Here is a 23,629-nt window from a genome sequence, read left to right as displayed (position 1 = left end):
ACGCATCAGCGAGGAACCTGGGAGACAGACAATTGGGTGGAACTATTGATAAGTCGTTAACGGTTGGAGTTACTGATCTACGATTGGCTAATTCTTCAAAACTAGGAACGCACTCAACACGTGATATATGATAACACGAGTATTCAGCCAATCATCGGATGAATTAATTGGTTCCGTTTTGCGTACTGGTTCTCCTGCTCTTGTTTCTGTAAAATCCGTATTTTATTCCATACTTTTCGTAGCTCGTAGTTTTTCATGAATTTCCGTAGAAACTACGGAGAATCCGTAGTAGTTGGAGTCTATGCATATGGCGAGAAATCCCCCATTTGGTGACAAAATTGGCGATATGCTATGTACAGATGGAGAACCTTCTGGAAAGAATTCTTAACAGTTTAGCCATGAATGTTCTCGAACACAAGCCGAAAGCAAACCCTGCTGGTCCGCAGTCAGTCAGTGTGCCTCGTCTAGCGAGCTGATAGTCAGTCATTGAGCGTGTGTCTCGAAATCTAGCACCGAGTGCATCGAAGAGTCTCTTAGTGTATCGTCTGAACCGAGAGTTGGGAGCTGTGCTCTGTGTGTCGTCGAGTGCATCGTGAGTTGTAGCGTGGATAGTCTCCAGAGTACGTGGAATTTCGAGAACGACCGAGCAGAATCGGGAGCTGTTCTCCAGTGCTTTGCAGTGAAGCTGTCTTCACCATGATAGTCTGAAGGTTGTGCTGCTGATTGTTCCAGCATGTTTATAGTAGATCTTCAACGAATGTAAAAGTGTTTTGGAGCTGTCCTGATTAATATTGGTAAATAAAGTGTATTTCGATACTTCATCAAGTGTCGTTGTTATTCACTCCAAAGCTGTACGAATGTGAAGGAAGAAAATAATGTAACAACTGGTATCTGGGGAAAAAAAAAAAAAAAAAAAAAAAAAAAAAAAAAAAAAAAAAAAGCGAAACAATATATATATACACTGAGAAAGATATAACTGATGGCATCAAACTGGCAGTCAAAAATATATTTTAGCATAAAAAATTAGCAATGATTTGAAAAGCTATTACAGGATGAAAACAATGTGTATATAAATTTTGCATCTGTTCAGTTTTATAAAATTTCCTTACTAATTCATATTTTGGTATTAGATATGAATAATTTTTCACTCACTTAAAACTGTGTTAGCTACAAAAATCTGTATTTAAAAAAAAATGTTTTTCAATATGATTCCAATCTTAAGCTCTAGGGCATGGGTGTATAAAGTGCGGCCCAAACTCAAATTATGAAAGTACTTAAATTTACACATTTTTAATAAAAAAATAAATGTTTGAATTTGATTCATATATAATCGATTTGTTGACATCTATTTTAAAATAAAAACATCTCAGTATATCATAATGTATTAAAACTTTCCGCGTACGGCTCCCACAGGATGCGAAATCCATCTCATAATACAGGTCACATGAAAATAGTGTGTTAGATTTATTTCTCTTATTTTCAATAGGAATCCTGCCTTTTTCTAAGGCTAAGAGTATTATAATATTCATATTTTATGTCTCGTTTTGTACCTAGATGGCGTTAAAAGTTTATATCATTGTACGGGAGTACTATTGCTTCTTTCATTCTTGGTGGAAACTGTCTTTGTCATTTGCGGAAGCAGAATTTTAGGTTTATTGGTAATAATAATAAATAAGTAAAAGTAATATTATTACCTATACAAATTGGTTGGCGTATAGTTTAATTTATACTTTTGCAATTCACAAAAGTTCACAACTTGTAAAATATTTAAATACATTCTAAAACTCTACCATACTATGACAATTTACGTTTTGAATTATGTGTGTATCCATCGATTTTATATATAACACCTGTTAACTGTCAATGTTTTTGCTGTTGTTAAACTTATGTCATGTCTTTTTGTCGTTGTTACACTTTTATAAAAATTTTAAATTTGTATACAAATTTTTGGTGAATTACAATATTTGTATGCAGTATATTGCATTGTATTTTAAGTTCCTAATTCTTGTATCAAATTCTTAAAAAGGTATGAACAATTCATATGCATTATGGATATTTGCTTATAAAAATAAAACATATAATATTTTTCAGATGGAATCCATGTCATTAAAAAAACAAGCAGAACATAAAAAAAAGAAAAAAAATGAAAAAAAAAAAGTTTTTAATGAAACCGGACGGAGAAATACTTTTTTTATTAAGGAGAATAGTAATGCACTTTGCTTAATTTGTAGGGACTTTGTGCCAGTTTTTAAGGACTACAATTTAAAATAACATTATAGTCAAAAGCATGCCGCAAAATATGATGTATATTTTGGCATTTGCTGTAAAGATAAAATAACAAAACTAAAAAAAAAAGGCTATTGTCTGAAAATTTTTTTTAAAAAAAGACAGTTTCTCAAAATAATAATATTGCAAAAGCAAGTTATGACGTAGCAAATTTAACAGTGAAAAAATCAAAAACCTTTATTAATGGCAAAGTTATAAAAGAATGTATGGAAAACGCAACAAACATAATTTGCCCTAAAAAAAAGTTGGATTTTTCTAAAATCAGTTTATTACACCAAACTCTATCCACAAGAGTTGGGGAAATCAGTTGAAAAGACATTAAAAAGCAAATGAATTAATTTTAAATTTTATTCGTTACCCATGGACGAAAGCACCGGTACTTCTGATACGGCACAATTGACAATCTTTACCAAATGAATTGATGAACATTATAATATCACAGAAGAAATAGTTGCTTTACTATCGTTAAAGGACACAACCAAGTTTGTAGATTTATTCAATGCATTAAAAACGACGATGAAAAGGTTTTCCTTATCTATGAAAAATTTATAGGATTGCCACTAAAAGAGGAGAATGAAATTCCCTGACTTTTCCAGGTTTGTTTCGAGAAAATTCCAGTCTATCAGCATAGTGCGCGTTGCCTGCGCTGAGAGGTAAATTAATTATGGTACCACTTGAAAACACAAAAATTAGCCAATTGCATATGACTTATTATATATATAATCTCGAAAGCATTACTATTATAGCTATAATAGTTGTTTTCTCCACTGAAGATTGAGATTAGAATCTGCCCAACCTGGATTAAAAAATGAGTTTTTTGCAAACATTTTGCAGCTAAACGAAAGAAAGAAATCTATTTAATGATATTTTTAAAAATAAATTCAGGTTACTAATTATTTAGCAGCATACATAAGCAAAAGTATGTACATTAAATTTCGTGATAGTATGTCAGATACTGCTAGATTTAGTTTTAGAATTATGCCAGAGAAATTCGAAAGTATTATTAACTAATAATAAATAAATTTAGAGGAAAGAAGAACATTAAAATGAAGTTAATTACTTAAAAATTGAATTACAATAATCAATGATATTTTGGCGAATATAGTCATACGAAATGTTAGCCTAGATGACTGATTACTATTTTTTTATTTTACTGCAAAATGAAAAAAGTTTAAAAGATTTTGCGGTAAAATACTAGTCTTCGCCTTGGTACAATTTTGAAAACTTCTGCCAATACCAAAATGACCGTTTTGCTGCCCAACACCTTCTTAAATAGAGACTAAGAGACAGCTCATCATAAGGTTACCAAATCCCATGTGTACCGTACATTGAGGTTATAAAAAATATGTATTGTTAAGATAAAAAAACTTCTCTGCAACAGGAACAGCTAGGTCCCAACGTAGAGGGAAACAGCTGTGTATGTGCGAAATATCTGTTGCTGAAGCTCGCAAAGTTCAAGTTTATCAAGAATACATAAAACGAATATCGTTTTAAATTTCTTTAAACTTTAAAGAAAAAAATATTTTTTCGCGCAATTAATTAATAGATTAGTTATTTTGACCAAAAAAAAGTACGAAAATCCGAGTATCAATTATTGCGAAAGTTAAAGAACATTTCTTCTTAACACATGCTCCACAATTTCCTATATACATCGCGGAGGGGAAAATTATTGCCGTCAGGTTCCGTCGCCAAATCCCTTGGTGAGTTTTTCCTTCCGCTTTCTAGCGGCACTATAGCAAACTGATTTATATTACGTCTATGGAACCTTTCTTTACATAGATGTTCTTACATTAGAATAGAGTACATGGGGGCTATTCTAGCCTCCATGGTACTGTACACTAGGATCAAACCGATTTTATTGTATACAAGAATGGGATGATATTTTCTTTAGTTCAACATGCACTGCATATGGGAGACTTAGGATTCTCGAAATTACTGGAAACCAAACTTGCTGGAAACTTGTTTTGCCTTTCTAAAAGACAACCTGATTGGGAGCTGCGAAAATTGGATCTGCGGCATCCCAAAGAACGTATTTGCGCCAGCTGCCCGAATGACACTCATAATTAACCAACAAAGTAATCACTTCCAACGTTGGTGCAAAATTTGCATTTTTGGAGATCGCCGTATGACATTCCCTGACTTTTTTGGTCAATTTTCAAATTTCCTGACTTTTTCCAGCTTTCCAGGTAACATGGCAACCCTGACATGTATTTCTAGCTATTAAAATGCTTCGAAGGACGTAAGTATTCATGTTTTCATATTTCTAATTATTATTCCTATATTATAGCATAAAAAAATATATGTCTCCAAGTCCTTACCCAGCCTTTATTTTTGAAACTGTTGGTCCCACTTCCAGTTATTAAAACATTTTGAATGACATAAGTATTTATGTTTTCACATTTTTATATTAAAAATAATTTTGCATAAAATATGAAATAAAAAACCTTGTATACAATCCTTTGGCATCTATTACTTAATTTACGAAAATTTTATATTTGTTACAAAAAACAAAACACAGAAAGTTTGACTGCCATATGAAAAAAATTGAACAAGACAGCTAAATTCAAAATTTTTGGTTATCGATATGGTTTTTTTACTAGTCTTAAAGGTGGTTGAGAAAACTGAAGGGCTGCTTAACCCCTTAACTGCCGCGGGCGTATATATACGCCTTGCTCAGCCGATGCGTTAACTGCCCCATGCGTATATATATTTCCTTCCGAACTGCTATCATTTGCTTTGCGCTGCTACACCTAAAATTATTCGTGAATAATTTTAGCAGCAGTTAAGGGGTTAATAAATAAATAAGGATATTTCAAGGTTGATTTTCTCTCCTCTTTAAATGCAATTCAGTAATATTCTTTTGTGATTTACTAATGTGTAACATTCCTTAATTTATAATTTTGTTATAACAGGTATGGCAATAAAAAGTTTCACACAAATAACTTATTTCGAAATATTTGTTAACAGTCTCATGCAGTATTATTATATCATACAAAAATCTCACTAAACTAGCAGTATTTAAAACTTTTAATCTATGCAAATAATTTTATGAGCTGACAATATTGTGCCAGTGTTTTCTAAAACAAGAATTATATAAGATTCCAAGAGTAAAAGCTCTAGCTTCGAAAAAAATTATACTAATCCATAATAATATGCATAGAAATGCCTATAATTTAATTTGTTAATAACAGAAAATCTTTTCCTACACTGATATTTATTTTAAGTACAAATGCAAATGCTTTCACTCTTCAACTGTGTAAGCACCTGAATATAATGTCAATTTTAAAACTAAATATCTTTGTAAATTTTGTGTACAAAAGTCACATTTTTCGAAATGAGTACAGGGGGACTGAAGCAACATATAAAAAGAAATTAGATTCTGCAATTTTTATAAAATTGCTTCTTTCTTTTTAAATTGGGAAAACAGGAATATTTGCAAGTTTTAAAATTTTTAATTGGAAGTACACATCTATAACCAACATTCTCAAAAATAAAGGCTACATAACAACCTTTGTGGAAACAGAATAAAGTACTGTTTTTGTTTAATTTTGTAAAATAATGTTCATAATATTTTTTTTTACTGCCAACATAAATCACTGCCCAGATGGGATAGTGATTAATGATGCTGACTGCCACACTAAATGTCTCGACTTCATATCCCAGAGAAGGCATAGATGTTTGTAAATGTAATTTTCTGCTTGACAAGAGGGCACTCAAAATACAGGGTGATCAAAATTCTTGAGAGGTTAGTGATAAGGAAAGAAGTTTGGGGAGGCTCTTGAGCCACATCCTACAGTGTTCTCCCTTGGAATCCCAACAGGGATGGAGACTTTTCACAGGTCTGATAATATTTAATACGCTTAGCTCAAAGCATAGATGAAAACCTTGCCACTATCTGTACCTATTCATACAAATCAGCTACATACCTAGAAATTTAATTTAACTCCCTGAATGCCAGCCATAACCACCTTCAACCAGTCATGAAATTTTTTTGTTGCTTGGTACATATTAGATTATAATTTCATATATTTTGCATTTTTTAATAATATAATGTATTAATGAATTAAGTTTATGAAAACAGAGACTACAGTAATTAAAAAAATTTATCTAATAGGAACTGTTTAAATGCAGGTTCTCATGAGAAGATCTAAAAAGCCATACTGCTCAGAGGATTAATATAAAAAACAGAAGCAAAATTTTTTATTCTAGAAGTAGAACACGATTGTACGAAATGTTTAAACATAACAAAAAATATTAAATAATATTCAGACTAAAAAAGAAAAATTTACCTTCGAAAACTAGATATGCATCTTTAGGTCTACCAGCACGTAAGAAGATATCAATAGCTCTAAAGACTATCTTATATGGAAAGATAAAAAAATCTTCTTTTAATACATCTTTTTCACAAACCTCTTCATTTATGACAGGCATCTGTAATTCATAGTAGTTAATATTATAAAAATGTAAAATGTGAAGAACATGAACAGCAGATGATAAATGTTCTTTGTAATCTGCATTTAGCATTAAACATGTTCCTAGTTGTCCAAGGAGTGATTTATACTCAATACAAGGCTCCTCCATACCTAAAAAATTAATTCCATTATTTGGTTTACAGAAACAAACTAATAATTCTCATGACAATTAAAATGATAATGTATCATGCATTAAAAGAAAAAACTGCATATGCAGGAAAATTATTTCATTCATTAAAACAGCAGAGATTTAAATGTGGCCAAACCCTTATCTGTATAAGGAAAATGCTTTTTTCTCGAGTGACACTCATTTATGTTCAGATTACAGTAACGAAAAATTATGGAAATATCAACCAGCCCACCCAGGCGAAACTACAAGTGCTTTGTGGAAATTCATTTGTTTCATAAAATTATTTCATTAATCCTTCAATATTCTCTTAGGATTTTCATATTGAAACATGTTTCTATCTCTCTTTTCCAATTTATTCACAACTACTACAAATTACTTAATTAACAATTCACAACTTCTTGCTAATTGTCCTCATGAACACTTTATTCCCTATGAACGTTTCTTCACTTTATTCCGTATGAATGAAATTTTTAAAATACATACTTAATCCTTAAATGCATGCAGTAGTCATTTACCCACATACTCATATTTAGTCACGTAAATCAAATCAAAACACAAATTTTAGCTTACTGCATAGTGTAACCAACTGGATACATACTGTTTATGTATACAGTTTTGAAAGTTTCAGTGTGGTGGCACTTCTAACGGTGAAACAGCAATTATTGTGAGTTGATGCGTAGGGTGTGGACATTATTTGTGTTCACGAATTTTTGATTTTGCATTTGTTGTTATTTTGATGTATTCAAAGTTTTAAAATTGTTTGAACAAGTTGTTATTACACATATTTTTTTGAAAAAAGTTAATATTTTTCAAAAATTGGAAAAGAAAGATTTTTTTTTTTTAGTATTTTTCTTATTTTATTTGATATTAAATCTAATGTATTTTTGACTTTAAACATAAAAAAAAAAAAAAAAAATCTGAAAGCTTTCAGATTTTATATTACACCCAAAGAGGCACTTTTTTAATGTTTTGTGTGTTACCTTTATTTATTAAATATCATGTTCTTCACACTTAAACCATACAATTCAACTCAACAGCAATATAACAAAATACTTAACAAATAGAATATCTTTAGAATTTCTGATACACAGCCTCGTGCTCTGGAGATAAAAAACGTGATTTGCCGTTCATAGTAAATCAATGCAAAATGCCAAAACAAAATTATTAGCCCTTCTGGGCAAATTGCCCCTTTGGGCTAAACATAAAAATTCATGCATTTAAGGGTTAAGATCTGTTAACATACAGACAACAATATTTTTTCATTAATCTCAATATGCTACAATTATCAGAGGTGTCAAATCTCCCAATTTAGGCAGAAAATTCTAGATTTTTTTCCTAAAACCATAGTTCCACCAACCTAATTTATAACACATTTCTATACGATTCTTACCATTCATAAGATTTTTATTTTAATATTTCATCATTTTCAACCAAAAAATGTTATTTTTGGCATGTAAAATCCTCCCCCCAGACTACGTACAAAGGAAAAGCAAAGCCATTTCACCATTGCGGCACATTGATTACTCCTATGTGTATCTGGAAATATCATGTGCTCCAATTTTTCAATAAGCATCTAATAAGTAATTTCTTGGCAAAATTTTGAGCTAAATGGTATGAGTTTCATGTGCTTAAAGATAGGTTTAAGAATTTGTTTATTTTAGCTGCATCTGTGGAGGGGGGATGTAAAACATTTACAAGTTTTATAAAAATTAAACACATAAACACAGATGACTTTTCTCGAATTTCTTTAAATATATGCAATAATTGAGATGTACACCTTTCGTCATATTGATATAAAAATCTTGCACAGTCAAATAATCGATGTTCTTAAAGTATGCCTAAGTACTGTTAGCAAAAACATGCCTTCATAGCAAATGCTTTAGACAAAACTACAAAACTTGCTTCTTACAGTTAAAATATGCTCCTACTGTTGGCAGTTGTACAAAAAATCATTCAAGTATTTTCTTGCAGAAAGGCACAAATTCTCTCTCTCTTTTTTAAATTTGTATTTAAGAATTAGTTTATTAGTTAGAAAATGCTTATTTCTTTCAGTATATTTTTAGTTTAAAATTTATTTTATTCCCAAATAATTACCCCCATTTTTGTGTCTAACTAGTCGTATGTTTGCTCTATTAATTTTTAAAATTATTAATTTTGATGCTTAAATCTCATTAAAAATTGTCAATTAATAATTTGTTAACAAATGTAACATATTTGACATTAAATTTCATGGCAGAAAGAGAATGATTATTTATTAATATTAAAAGTTAATTTACATACATATTTAAAATTTTAACAAGATACTCCAATCGTCCTCTATAGCAATTTTAATAGCAAAATACTGCTGGCAAATCCCACAAGCATATACTTTAAATACAATTTAAAACAATATCTGAATGTATCTATAAGTACTTAGAATACAAACAAACAAACAAAAAAAAAAAAAAAAAAAAAAGGGCAATGTTTGTTCTTAAAAATGCCGGTAGTGATGTATAATGCAATCTACTACCTTTAGTTTAAATGTATACTAATAAATATTTCAAAGAATTTACAAATTTCAAAATTCTTTTTACTTACATAAAATACCTTAATATTTGTACATATATTTTACATTGTTCCCATAAATCAGAAGTTTCTAAATGGTATGCTGAAAAGAACGGGAAAATTATGCGAGGGAGAGAAATATGCAAATAAATATGGTATTTCTAAGTTGTTGCCACTAAAGTATATAAATACAAAAATCTAAAAATACATACACGAAAATAATTCTTAGCTCTTCATATCATATTTGATACACTGAAACAGAATAGAATATTTTTTCACATTTTAAATGTGCATAAATTATGTCAGAATGCTGTGAAACCTTATTAAATAGAAATCTTGAGCGTCAGTCTTGCTATAAGTATTATTTATTATTTTTTTCTAAAAATATAAAATGCATATCCAGTATTTCATGCAATTCAAGCGGATTAAAACTTTGTATGCAAATATGATACAGTATACGAAAGAAAATGATAACTGATATTTAAATTCATCAGTTTCATTATTACTAATATTGAACATCAGCTTTATTTTGAAAATTTTTTAACTGCAAATATTAAGATTTTCTGTTTACACAGTATTAAGTCCGAGATTCGGAATCATTTGAAAATTTCTAGGCTTTCTTTTAGATCATCAGTTTAAAAGATGCCATGTGGGCTTCCCACATTGATGCAACAGATAGAAAAATGCTACTCTCCACCACCACTGAAGGTCCAAAAAGTGTGATCCTGGCTAAAAATCAATGTACTGTCACTGGCCATACAGCTACTCCCTAGTCACTCTACAACCTAGCCAACAGGTTTCTGAAAATGATATCTTTCCTCAGTCAAGAGAAAAATCACATTTACAGCACACTTGCTTCCTTTTATTAACCATTCCTTGACTTTGAACATAGAGAGGATTTTTTAAAATTTTGTTTCATTTATTATTATTATTTTTTTTTTTATATTGGTCCAGATACTGGATGTTCAGACTTTAGACTTTGCACTGCATTACTGGGAGGGGAATTGAATACATCTTTGCTGTTTTCTAACAGACCACATTACCAGAACTGCAAACTAAGATGCTGACACATCTGTATGGAAGTATATAAGCAAGCTTGAAATTCAGTATATATCATTTGGGTTTAGTTAATGATTTGAAGTCCAATCCAGTCCTTCCTAATGCTTTTAAAATTCTACTATCTTAATTTAGTTATTTATGCCGATAGATGGCGTTACCTCCTCGCATTTGGTACTACCAGAGGGTATAAAAATCCGTTCAGTGGTTGCCTTCCATTATTTGAAGTTCAGATTTTGAGCGTAAGGTGCATTTGCCCCTCGCTCCCTATTTTAACTTCGCTAATTTTTCATGCTTGATCAGATAGCCTGGCTCAGTAAAAGTAGGCGGCCAGTGCAACTCTGATTAAAAATCTAGTTATAACCACGCGCAGTTCTGATAAGGATCACGTGTTTCTGTGACTCCTTCTCCTTTAATATCTTCTTTCTAGGTATTTCTTTCTCCTGATGAGGAGGGACCTTTAGCTGCCCTCGAAATAGATTGAGTGTTTCATTATACCTACGCTAAATACAAGGTTGTTTTTACGATTTTGATTGTAACATTAGCATGTTTCTCTTCTAGTCTAAAAGGGAACTAATTGAGGCTATAATTGTTTCCTGCCATCATGTAATAACAAAAGAAGAGCTTAAAACTCTTGTCAGCTATAATTGTTTCCTGGCATCATGTAATAACGAAAGAAGATCTTAAAACTCTTGTCAGCTCAATGAAACGTTGATGTGAAGCTGTAATCAAAAATAAAGGGTACCCTACTAAGTACTGATAACTCACTGCAATCATCACTATCTAATGTATATCAATAACTATTATCGAACTTTTTTTAACTGCAAATAATTGAATTTTGTGTTTTGTATTGATTTCAGTAATAAATTCTCTTTAAAATGATATATACAGTCAAAAGTCGTTAATCCAGACTCGTCGGGGCTTCGGCTATTCCGGATTATCGATTTTTCCGGATTATAGATCATCAGTTTAAATCTGGTAAGATGGCATGCAGATATTATAAAATTAAAAATATGAAACCATAATTTATGAAATAAAGAACAATTATGATCTAAAAGGTATCAAAATTTACACACACAAAAAAAAGCTTAATATTTATTTGTTTACTTTATTAAACATTTCTTTCAATGTAAGTTGTTTAAGTTGCTTCTTTTTTCATGTGATAATACATTCTCTTTAATTCTATAAACAGACACAATTTCTTGTTCAGTTACAAAGTTCCGCTGTTCAAGTCCTATAATTGCTGTGTCTACCGACTAATTTGTCAATTGAAATTTTTTCGTTTTCAATAACCTCTGTCACTTTCTTCGCTATCGGAAGCGAATTATAATGACGAGGAATTTGATTTAAATCATATCAAAGACGGAGTACATCGAGATGAAATACTACATTTAGTAAGGAATTATAAGCCGAATAAAATAAAATCATCTGCCCTGAAGATAAGGATAAACCTGTCAGACCAACTTCCAATTCATTGCGCACCGCTGTGTTAAAGATAAACAAAGTTTAGATAAACAAACGTTAAAGTTTAGATAAACAAAGAATATGCCTTTACCCATTTTTTGCAGCAATTCCACTTTTTGTTTAATGAACTTCGAAATATACTTTCGCTTTGTAGATCTTTTACATATTAATAAATATATATCAGAAATTCTATTTGACATAATCAAAAGTTCAAGCTTACTTTTATAAAATTGCTCTAACAGTCTGCAAAAATAATAAGCTGGATCCAATTCAAAGATTAAGGAACAACGCAATTTGCAACATTAACTGAAATAGATAATTAGATAATTTTAGCTTAGCTTATACCGTCCATTATACATTAAACGCGCACAAGCATATTCGCACCCGTAAAGGTCTCACGTGCATGCGCAGAATGTTTGTAGATTTGAGCTCCGGATTAAAAATCATTCCAGATTAAGGGTGTTCGAATTAACGCCTTTTGACTGTACAAGTTTGCATTTTGTGAAACGTTTTCTATAAGCATAAAAAGTTCAAAAACATAAAAATTTCCAAAAGTGTCCACAATTTTGGCCACCACTGTATATATGTTTGGTGAGCCCGAATGCAACCAAAAAGAGAGGTGCACAACTACATGTTATAGCAGTCCCAAATACAAAATTTCAACATTCTGAGGTTACTTGTTTGTAAGTTATGCAAAGTACGTACAGATGTCATGAAACAATTTCTTCTGAAGCTATTCTGGGGAGGGGGAAGAGTCCTTTATTCTATTTGTATGTATAAATGTTATGCAAAAACATGGTTCAAATGGATTTGAGAGCGGTCAAAATGGATATTTTTGTTTGAATATAACAGCCGAAGTTTTTTGCAATTACAATACTTCTTTTACAAAGTAAAAAAGATCTGAAATTGAAGCACACATAATCCTTGTTGAGACTTATGGCAACCATGCTTTGTCACAAACAAGCAGAGATTGGTTTAGATGTTCCATAATAATGATTTTTATGAATGAAATAATTTTTAATAGAAAAATGTTATGAAAAATTTTGCTTTTGAGTGCCAATATAAAACATGTAACGTAATATTGAATATTGTTATAAGTAATCAAGAACTGTATGCAGAGATAAAATATATTAAGATAAACTTTGCAGGTTATTACGTTAAGAAAAAATAGTAATTTTTCATATATAAGAATCATCATTATTTTACATACACTGGAGTGAAGTTTTAATTTTTTCAATATAATGGAATGTTTTAGTGCAGTTCAAAAAGGCTAATTGCCTTTAAAACAAGGAAAGGAAGCATTAATAAATAACTGCCTAGCATCCCTTTAACCACTGGTGAATTAACCCATCAATTCATTCAAGTGGATTTACCTAATAGTGGGTATGTCTGCCTTCGGAGAAAGCTGTGGGTCTTCAAGCTTTGTGCAAAATAAGAAAATTATCGATAACAATAAAAAGCATAATTTCAGTAATAGCATTTCAAATGATGTTAAAGTGTAAGTTAAAATAACAAAAATGAGTTACGTTAAAAAATTTTGAAATTTGTTATGACTATAAGCAATAATATTCAAAATTTTTACATTTGTAATATCACGTGAAAGTTTCTTAAAAGTCTTCCCTAAACAGAAATCATTATGAAGATTCTAAGCTTAATTGTGTCAAATTACTTCCAAATTTGATTTCCTTTCAATATGGCTTCTTTCCTTCTAACCAGGTTGTTTTCCGTTCAAAATTTGTTATTTATGTCCCCCAAAGCCTGGAGATGTAGAAAGGAAAACTTTAAACTATGTTTTGGAATCTGGCAAAAATACCATATTTGTAAAAGATGAAACTATATTTTTGATACACTAGAATCAAACTATGGGTATTACTTCTTACATCCCCTAATCCTCTACTTAGAATACAAGCAGTGATAGCATATGCTGTTGTTCTCCTAGGTATACTACTAATATTGAAATTAAATTTTTTAGGAGAGTCAGCTGTGGTCATGAATTCGTTGAGTGCTGCACAAGTCATTCTAGCTATAGTTTTAGAACAAAAAGCTACTACAGATATATTAAAAAAAATTATACATTATTATTGCAGGGTAATGTAAGTTTTCTTTTTATTTACTAAATTTTAAGACCTAATTTGAACACACAAGTTATTGATCTTAACTTGAACTTTGTACATTGAATTTTTTTTTTCAAATTTCAGTTACACGATTTCAAGATTTTTAAGGCCATAAATCATAATTAGAAACTGACATGTTTATGCAGTACTAAAAACCAGTTATCTTGCATAAAAGGGTCCACCGGCACACAAGTAGTAAAGCCACTGAAAACTGGTAGTTCCGACCTGGGTTCAATTCCAGACAAACGGGCTGGCTGCATGGTCGTTTTCATGGTTTTAATCATGTGTAATGTGTATATGAGCCAGTTTCCCTTTTAAAAAAATCAACAGCGAAAGTATCCTTCCCCTTTGGCAGATAGCCCGGTGTGTTTTGCCATAATCACAATAAAACAAACCAAACCTTGTACAAGGAACAGAAGTTTTCATGTGCTTTGTATTTAAACATCCCACAGAAATCAGCAAGAAGTTACACTGATCTGCTTTCTGAGGATCTGCCCATTTTCATCAAAGTTATTCCATTACTGCATTGTGTTTTGCTAGTTTTCTGTTTATTAATTTTACACTGCTTTACAATAAGAAAATGTTTTGGTTTTATATTGAATACAATAGCCTCTACAAGAAGGACTTTCAAGACAGAGACTGTCAAGCAAAGATTTTCAAGAACTTCGAACTTTTCTAATTATTGCAAACTTTTAAAAATGGACTGCAATTTTCAATAGAACTCTGAAATTTGTATCAAAAAGGTTATATTCAAAATTTTGCTAAAAAATTTCATGTTATCCCCCCTCTAAAAGTATGTAGTTCACTTATTTTGCCAATGCTCTAATGCTTTCTATAACATCTTTTCTATCGCTAATCCTTTTAACCTCTTTGAAGGGGAGAGGGAACATGTAAGATTAAAAAAAATATGAAACTCAAAATTATCAACTTTAATTTGGTTACATCTCCTTCCTGCCTTTAAAAATACAAATATATTAATCTAAAGTGTGTTATCTGAAAATTAATCCATTTCCTGTTTATGTAATCATGCTGCAATGTGGTGAACTATCAGTCAAACATATTAAAGAAATTTTTGTCTATAAATACCATGCTACTATTGCAAAAGCCATTTTTTCTTCCTTTCACTTACTGCTGGCAAAACACACTTTCGCTGTGCTTTATTTATTGTTTCAAGCTATGAAAGATATGCAAAATAATTGGGTATATCTCATACACAATACAATGTGCGATAAACAATTTGTAAAGAATTAAGTGTTGAAAAATAAATTGTGTCTTGTTAATTTCCACCAGAACTACTGGTTTTCCTTCGTTATGCATCTCAAATAACTATGCAGTAAAGACTCTCCAAGTTATTATAATGCCAAGATCAATAACCAATCCATTGTTTATTCTACAAATCATCCCATTACACACACAGGGTGTCTAAGAAATGGAAATTTTTGCCCCTTTCTTGCAGTTTGCCTTTTTAGTTATTGCACATGGTTTATTCTGAACTCAAAAGGAACGAATTTTAAAAATATTATTTATTTTAATTTACACACACACATGTTTGGATATGATAGCATATAGAGATTAGATAAGAAAAGATACAGCAGAGGTTATTTATAATTAAAAGGATTTAAATCTCCTTACCATGAAAAGCAGCTGCAAACTTCTCAAAATATTTTCCAGATACATCTATCTGGTCTACGAATGTTTGAAGGAGGCAGTGGAGTAAAAAGCTGGATTTCGAATGAGATGCCATAACGATTTTAGATATTTGGTGCCAAAATTCCTTTTCACAGCAGTACTGAAGAAAATTCTTGACACATCTCATTTCCACTTTTTGTGAGTCAATTTCAGGCAGAAGTTCAAATATCCGGAAGGCACATTCATCATCACAGTTTCCAGCTGCACACTTTTCAAGCACTGTACAACACATATCCACAGGCAAATCAATATAGCAGCAAACATTTTTCACATACAACAAAAAATGTAAAAGCTCATCAATGTCCACATTACTTGACCTTAAATATCCAGCATATGGATCGAAAACTTCAGGCTTAAGAGGAATATTCATATCAATGCATGATTTAAACAACTCCACAAACAAAGCTTCAAAATCTAATTCAAAACAGTTTTTAATGACTAATGTGGATAGATTTTCATCATATAATGAAAAATCTTTCATCAACCCAATTGTATTCACCATGAAATCATGCTTAGTGGAGTAAGCTATATTGTTGGATGGCTCTTTGATACATTTCACCACATTTAAAAACAATTCTTCAAAAATATATTTTTTGATTTCTGGCAAACTTACTGCAATGTACTGCTTTGCAACATCTATAGCTTTCATAATAAATATATGCTGACAATTATTTCGGATAGCATCTATCACTCCTTTTACATCTTTGAAATGATCATCAGATATCTGTAAATAAAACATATATTATTAATATTTCTCATCATAACAAAGAATTAAGATACATTCTAATACAGCCAACTTTTCATATAAAGAAGTTAAATTTCATATTCTGTAACTAAAACTGGTACAAAATGAATAAAATTATAGGGATGAATTTAATAAATAACTGTGATGAAGTACACACTTTTTATTTTTAACTTTCTCAATAGTTACTTTTTTGTACTACTTGGTCTTAAAATGCTCTATACATCTATAAACTAATTAAACAGCTTTCCTTTATTGCTTTTTTGAAACATGGCATAAAAATGAGATTACTGATCCTCTTTTGAATCATCTTAGAATCATTACTCCTGTCAACAGCTCAAGATGGAGGTGGTGGGGAGTTCATTACTCCTTTTGTTATTTTTTGCAAGGCTTAATTAAACAACATTTTTCAATTTGAAAATTCAAATGACATGTTTGCTATTTTATATATATAGACAATATCTCCAAAATCATACCTCCTTCATATTAATCTGAACCTACATTTTAATCTCGGATTTTGGTTTCATTTTAGATTTTGCTATATTATACATTTCTCATTTCAGTTTTTAAATGATTCTATTAAATTTCAAGCAGTATGGATAAAACCAAACTATTTTACTTTTTATTAGCATTTAAATTGAAAATGATCATTTTTATTCCACAAATAACACACTACTAAATATGAAACTGACTGAAACCCTAAAGCTTCTGGTTTACCATTCACAGAAGTTATCTTATTTCTGTAATTGTAATTACAAATAAAAATGATCAACAATTCTTAATTATTTTTTCCACCATAATATTTTTCATTTTAAGTTTGTCTTTTACCTCACACTGTATGGAGTGGTGACTTATTACAGTACACTAACGTTCACTTTGTCTACTTTCCTCAGGAAAAGATATCCTTTGTGGAGCAGTTTCTAAAAGAAGTGGGTTTCTGGCTAGTATTCTCGTTACACATGCAAAAAGCCATGAAAACACATTGTTTACAGGAATTTGCACTGGAAACGAACTACTAATATTCCACAATTTTGTCTACTTAGCCACTGGTGGGTTTCATGTGCACATTTTGTTTGGAAAAATAATCTAGCTTCACCATCAGTAAAAACACAGATCATATTTCAGTAGGATTGGCTTTGGTTAGGTCATCCGGTACTTTTCCGTTTTGCCGGCACAAACGATAAAGTCGCCAGTAATGGTACAACTCATGCCAAATGGAATATCTTTGCTGGCAATCTTTTACGCTTCATTTTCAAAACAAGTCACAGGGATTTCTTATCAGATTGATTGTTTCTTTCAATACTGGCATACAATTACATAGAATGTTTACAAGATAGTTAAATTTTATGCCCTAAGACCATTCACGGTAATTAAGTTAATTAGGATACAATCACACCGCTCACCCGAAGATATAGAATTGGCAAAATCAAGGGTTAAATTCATCAATTCTAACGAGAATGCACTAGCAAAGTAAAGCACTGCGGTTTTACATAATTTCTGAGTAAGCTATTTGTACGAATTGAAATAATTCTCACATTTAAACTTGTATTCCAAATTAAGATTTAACTTGTAATTTATGTAGATAATTACTGAGAGAATTAGATTTTTGTAGCGTAGTTTACGTGAGATGAGATCACTTGGGGTCGCGTGATTCGAATCGGGATGTTGAACCATGAAAGCGTAGTAAATTCTTAAATTAATGTCTTTTTACAAATTTATTGTCTTTATTTATTGGCTTTTTTGCTTGGCAAGATTTGCGCCGGCAAAAAGGAAAAGTACCAGTCATCCATTCTTTAATAGTCATATCAAAAACAAATGCCAACTTTCCTACCCATCTACTGATGATAACTAAGAGCTTATAAAGCTTTGAACTTAATACTTCATCAGGTATTTAGCTTTAAAGTCAAGGAGTCAGAAGTTCAGTTAGAAAGAATTTGGTCCTAGAGTCTTCGACTCAACTAAAGTAATGGCTCTTAAATATTAAGATTATGGGCACAAAATTTTTACTAATTCTTCTTTTTTGCATACAAGATTAGACCTATTTACATGTAAGTATTAAATACAAGAATGCCATTCAAGATCAACACAGCTAACCAACCATGTTCAAATGAATGCAAAATTATATCTTTTTTTTAGGTTTTGAAACAGTTATATACAGTCAAAAGTCTTTAATCCGGACGTCCATAACCCAGAATGATCTATAATCCGGACTTCAAAGCTACAAACTTTCTGCGCATGCGTAAACGTATTATGCATGCGCATAATACGTTAATGCATGTGCGTTTAATGTATAACGGACGGTATAAGCTATTATCTAATTCAGTTAATGTAGCAGATTGCGTTGTTCCTTAATCTTCTAATTGGATCCGGCTTATTATTTTTTGCAGACTATTAGAGCAGTTTTATAAAAGTAGGCTTGACCTTTATTATGTCAAAAAAAATTTCTGATTCTGGAGCTGCGAAAGGATCTACAAAGTGAAAGCATGTTTCGATGTCCATCAAACAAAAAGTGGAATTACTGCAAAAAATGGATAAAGGCATATCCTTTGTTTCTCTAACCATTCCGAAATCTGTTTATTAATTTCACGCTGCTCTGTGGGAGAGGGGACGTCGCAGTGCGCAACAAACTGGAAGTTGATCTGTCAGCACTATCCTCATCTTCAGGGCAGATGTTTTTATTTTATTCGGCTTATAATTCCTTACTAAATGCTGTATTTCATCTCGATGTACTCCGTCTTTGATATGATTTAAATCAAATTCCTCATCATTATAAATATCACGAATACACATAAAATAGTTTTCTGGTTGCAATTTTCTAATTTCGACTACGCGTAATGTATGCTTTAAGCACGCACGCGTTGAAAGAAATGTTTAATAAAGTAAAGAAATAAATATTAAGCTTTTTTTTTTGTAAATTTTGATACCCTTTAGATCATAATTGCTCTTTATTTCATAAATTACGGTTTCATATTTTTAATTTTATAATTTCTGCATGCCACCTTACCAGACTTAAACTGATGATCCATAATCCGGAATCGCCGAAGTTCCGATTAAAGACGTTTCCGATTAAAGACTTTTGACTGTATTCAACTTTGTAGTTGGTTAATAGGGCTGACCTCGAGTGATGCACGTGTAAGATAACTAGTATGTAAACAAGGCCATATTTGCCTGCACATAAAAAGCTGAAAAGCATACTGTGCAGTAATGTCCATTGTCTTTTGGCAACAGCTTCAATTGATAAAGCTTTAATTTTGTTATCAGGCTATATATTCACATTATACACCCTTAAGAAAGTTCTGCTTTGAATAGAAAATAAACTGTAATAGTAAAGGATTTATATTTTCTTTCCATGGATGACAATGATAAAATAACAAACTAAATTTTTCGCATCACAAGCAAAAATGTATAAAAGAAAATTTAGAGCAAAACACATAAATATACAATCAGACCAAAAAATAAAGGGCAGCTCTATTTCTTTCATACTAGCTGGCCGATCAATGAAATTCAACTTGCGTTTATGTCTCAAAAGTGTGATTTCAGATTTATAAATACAATGTTGTTCCAACATATGTATTTTGATGTAAAATTCACTTTTCCTGAAATGGGCCAATTTTTTCAAATATTTCCATTTTACACTTCAGATTATGACAGAGCGTTAAGTTTTGTAAAAATTGCAGTCGAATATTTAAAAAAAAAAAAAATTAACACACAAAAGTTTAACTTCACAATGTTAATTTAAATTTGGCATATATTTAATAATATCACTTTTTAAATTAAACTTTTGGTTTCTTCTTTCAGAATTTAAAAGTTAGATTTAACCTCCAACAAAATTAAACATTTTCCCTCTTTTTATTTTAAAAATTTGTAATTTTAAATATTTTTATAAAATTTTCAAAGAAATTTTGTATAAACTAAATTTTTTTTGCTTTCTTCACAAAGCAAATGTCTTTCTAGACACAGCTGCTAAAATTGCAGTTTTTCATTCAATATTTCTGGAGATATATGTGATATTAAAGACAGGCACATTTTAAAATTTGGAATATTTGTTGCATTTTACCGAGTTCTTCAGTGGAGAAGTGCGCTTGTTTCCTCGCATCCTGGATTTTTACAAATGGCGTGCAACCCGTCACTGCTTTGTAACATAGGCCTGTGGGTAGGGATGAGATATGGCTAATGTGGCTGGCTAGGACTCATCCTTGACTGGTTTCCCGCATACTCTGTCAAAAAGTTCATTCATGATGGTGGTATTACCATCATGAATGAACCTGCAGACCATGTATATTAGTTTGCTTACCCCTGCTAAATGGGTGTAATGTGCTGTCACAATCTTCAGTGAATTACAACTGATATTTTTTACCTTAAGTTTCTGAATAAACTTTTTCTGAAGATTACTCAGATGGAACTTCTTCATTTTTATCTTTAAAAATTTATAATAACAGGGGGACTGGAAAGTAATGTCACTTTCTTACATTAAATTCAAATGAATAAATTTTTAACAAGTTTTTTTTTATAATCAATAATATAATCACCCTCATTATCAACAACCTTTTGCCACATAGTGTGCAGATTTTAAATCCCGGTCCGATACAAATCAATTGGTTTTTGAGTAAAATATCTCGAGATGGCACTTTGGACATCATCCAAATTTTCTGCCACTAAGAAAATGTTGTACGGATTGGAATAAATGGAAATACGAGGGTGTGATATCGGACGAGTATGGTGGGTGCCCACCATACAAAAAGGGCATGATACTAACTGGGCAGGATATACCAAAGCCTTAAACAATACCACACTTCCCATTCCAACAGCACACACAGGCGATGAGTTAGATGCATTGGTCACCAGCTTCACAAATGATCTGCTAAACGATTTTGATGCCAACAGCATTCCTATTCAACAAAGGAAAAAAGGCCACAGATCCTGAACTTAAAAAGCTCATCCAGAGAAGAAATGCTGCATGCAAAGAATGGCAAAGGCACAGATACCCAGCAAATAAGACTGCACTCAATCGATTAAATCACCAAGTCAGGGCTCTTACACGCCAACATGCACAACGCGACAGGACCACTTATTTCTCTTCCCTTTCAGCTGAGAAAAGCTCAGTCTGGAAGGCGACAGCAAAATTAAAGAGATGCTACACCAACATTCTGCCCCTAAACGGCCGACAACAAATTGCCATCACTGAAATTGAGAAAGCTGAGTCACTAGCTGATCACTATGCTTCTCAATTTTGCATAAACAACATCTCCCACCCTTCAACGGAACATTTGGTTATCAGCACACAAACACAATACTTCTCAAAGCCACGCACAAACATTACTCCTGTCAAACCATCAGAGGTCTACAGCTACATCGAGAAACTTCAAGCTAAGAAGAGTCCATGACTGGATAAAATTTCCAACAAGATGCTCAAAAACATGGGTGTTCTCATGCTGTTAAAACTGGTTGCGATCATCAATGCAAAGCTACGCCTGGGCCACTTCACTTTGCCTTGGAAGACCGCCATCATCACTCCAGTCCCAAAGCCTGGGAAGCCACCCTTGGAGCCATCCTCCAACAGACCTATCAGCTTGTTATCTTCACTAAGCAAAGTAGCAGAATATACCATCCTGCAGAGGATCCTGGCATTCACCGAATTAAAAAACATCATTATTCCCCAGCAGCATGGATTCGATAAGAAGCATTCAACTGTACACCAGCTGTATAGAGTCACTGAGCTGATCTCCCAAGGCCTTCAGGATCACCAGACTACAGATGCCGTCTTCCTCAATGTAGCTAAAGCCTTTGACCGTGTTTGGTTTGAGGGCGTCATGCACAAAATCATCATTCTGGGTTTCCCGGAGTACATCACATATTCCTATCTTAAGGATAGACACTTTATTGTTCGTGTTAACAGTTCACTCTCCACTCCACGGGCTATCAAGGCTGGTGTCCAGCAAGGGAGTCTCCTTGAGCCCATCTACTATAATATCTCCATGAACGATATCCCACAATCACCACACATCACCCTGGCTATGTATGCCGACGACACAGCAATTATCTAAAAAAAATACATCTCCAGGCTCAGTTATACAAGCACTCCAAAGCCACATCCACACACTTAAGTCCTGGCTGAATGCCTGGAAAGTTAAGATCAATGTGGATAAGTCTAAGGCCGTTTGGTTCACTAAAAGAAGAAACATTGATAATGAAGCATGCATCCACATGTACGACATCCCAATCCAGTGGACTAAATAAGTCCGATACCTAGGAATTATTTTGGATAGGTGACTCACCTAGACCCCTACATATTACACAGATTATAGCCAAGTTCTGTGTCCGTAAATGAACACTTGCCCCTTTAATTGACAACAAATTATTTTTGTTGTTTGACTTCTGAATTAGTATTTATTCGGCGTGTTATTGTGTCTTATTTAACAAATTACTCATTTACAAGACCCTTTTGCATCCCATCCTCTCATATGCCTGTCCTGTTTGGGGATATGTCAGTCTTACTAATGTAATGAAATTGCAAGTTCTTCAGAATATCTTACTTAGACAAGCAGCAAATTGTCGATGGTTCGTCAGAAACTCGGCAGTTCACCAAGAGCTTGAAGTACCAACTTTATGTGTTTACTTTGCAAAACTCGCAGATAAATTTTTTCAAAAAATACCAGATGTAAACAATAGCACCATACCAGTGCTTAATTATGACTATAACTCTGATAGTAACAGATATCTTAATAATTAACTGTTAAATTTTAATTTCAAATACTCAGTATTGACATCCTACTTATACCTATGCAAATTCTCTCACTGCTCTGCTTTTCTGGTCAGCTGCTGTATATATTTTCTTTTATTTTTTCTATGCATTTATGTAAACTGTCATTTTATGTTACCCACTTCCCAATTGTTAATTCAACACATGAGTGACTCTCAAATTCTGCAATCTAAGGCATTTCTTTTCATTCATGACTGACATGTAATTGCTTATCTTGCGGACTTACCTTCGCCTCAAGGCCTGCACCGCAGGTGTGTTTTTGTTGGACTTATATCTATGTGCTGACCCCTACTGTGAACCATTCTCCGTGAACTTTCATTTCCTTCTGTGTTCATAAACTGTTCAAACCCTCAAAGAACTGAAAATTGGGAA

At 32.0% G+C, this 23,629-nt stretch overlaps 1 protein-coding gene across 5 annotated transcripts in view; it reads right to left on the bottom strand.

The window, feature by feature from the left end:
• LOC118189582 (uncharacterized) overlaps window positions 1-23,629 on the bottom strand; it is a 160,238-nt gene that overhangs the window by 100,576 nt on the left and 36,033 nt on the right. For 4 of the 5 annotated variants that reach the window (XM_085825592.1, XM_085825594.1, XM_085825591.1 and 1 more), the window contains exons 4-5: window positions 15,699-16,479; window positions 6,576-6,869 (exon numbers count right to left, since the gene is read on the bottom strand). In XM_085825592.1, the coding sequence (XP_085681718.1) occupies window positions 6,576-6,869; window positions 15,699-16,479 (1,075 nt within the window). The remainder of the gene's footprint in view (window positions 1-6,575; window positions 6,870-15,698; window positions 16,480-23,629) is intronic. The other variant, XM_085825595.1, reaches the window with a different exon arrangement.

The sequence above is a fragment of the Stegodyphus dumicola genome, chromosome 10 (genome assembly GCF_044657685.1).
Source record: "Stegodyphus dumicola isolate Sdum_Otavi_A_Nest chromosome 10, ASM4465768v1".
In the NCBI taxonomy this organism is placed as follows: domain Eukaryota; kingdom Metazoa; phylum Arthropoda; class Arachnida; order Araneae; family Eresidae; genus Stegodyphus; species Stegodyphus dumicola.
The sequence above is the reverse complement of the archived record's forward strand: the minus strand, read 5'-3'. Positions and strand labels throughout refer to the sequence as shown.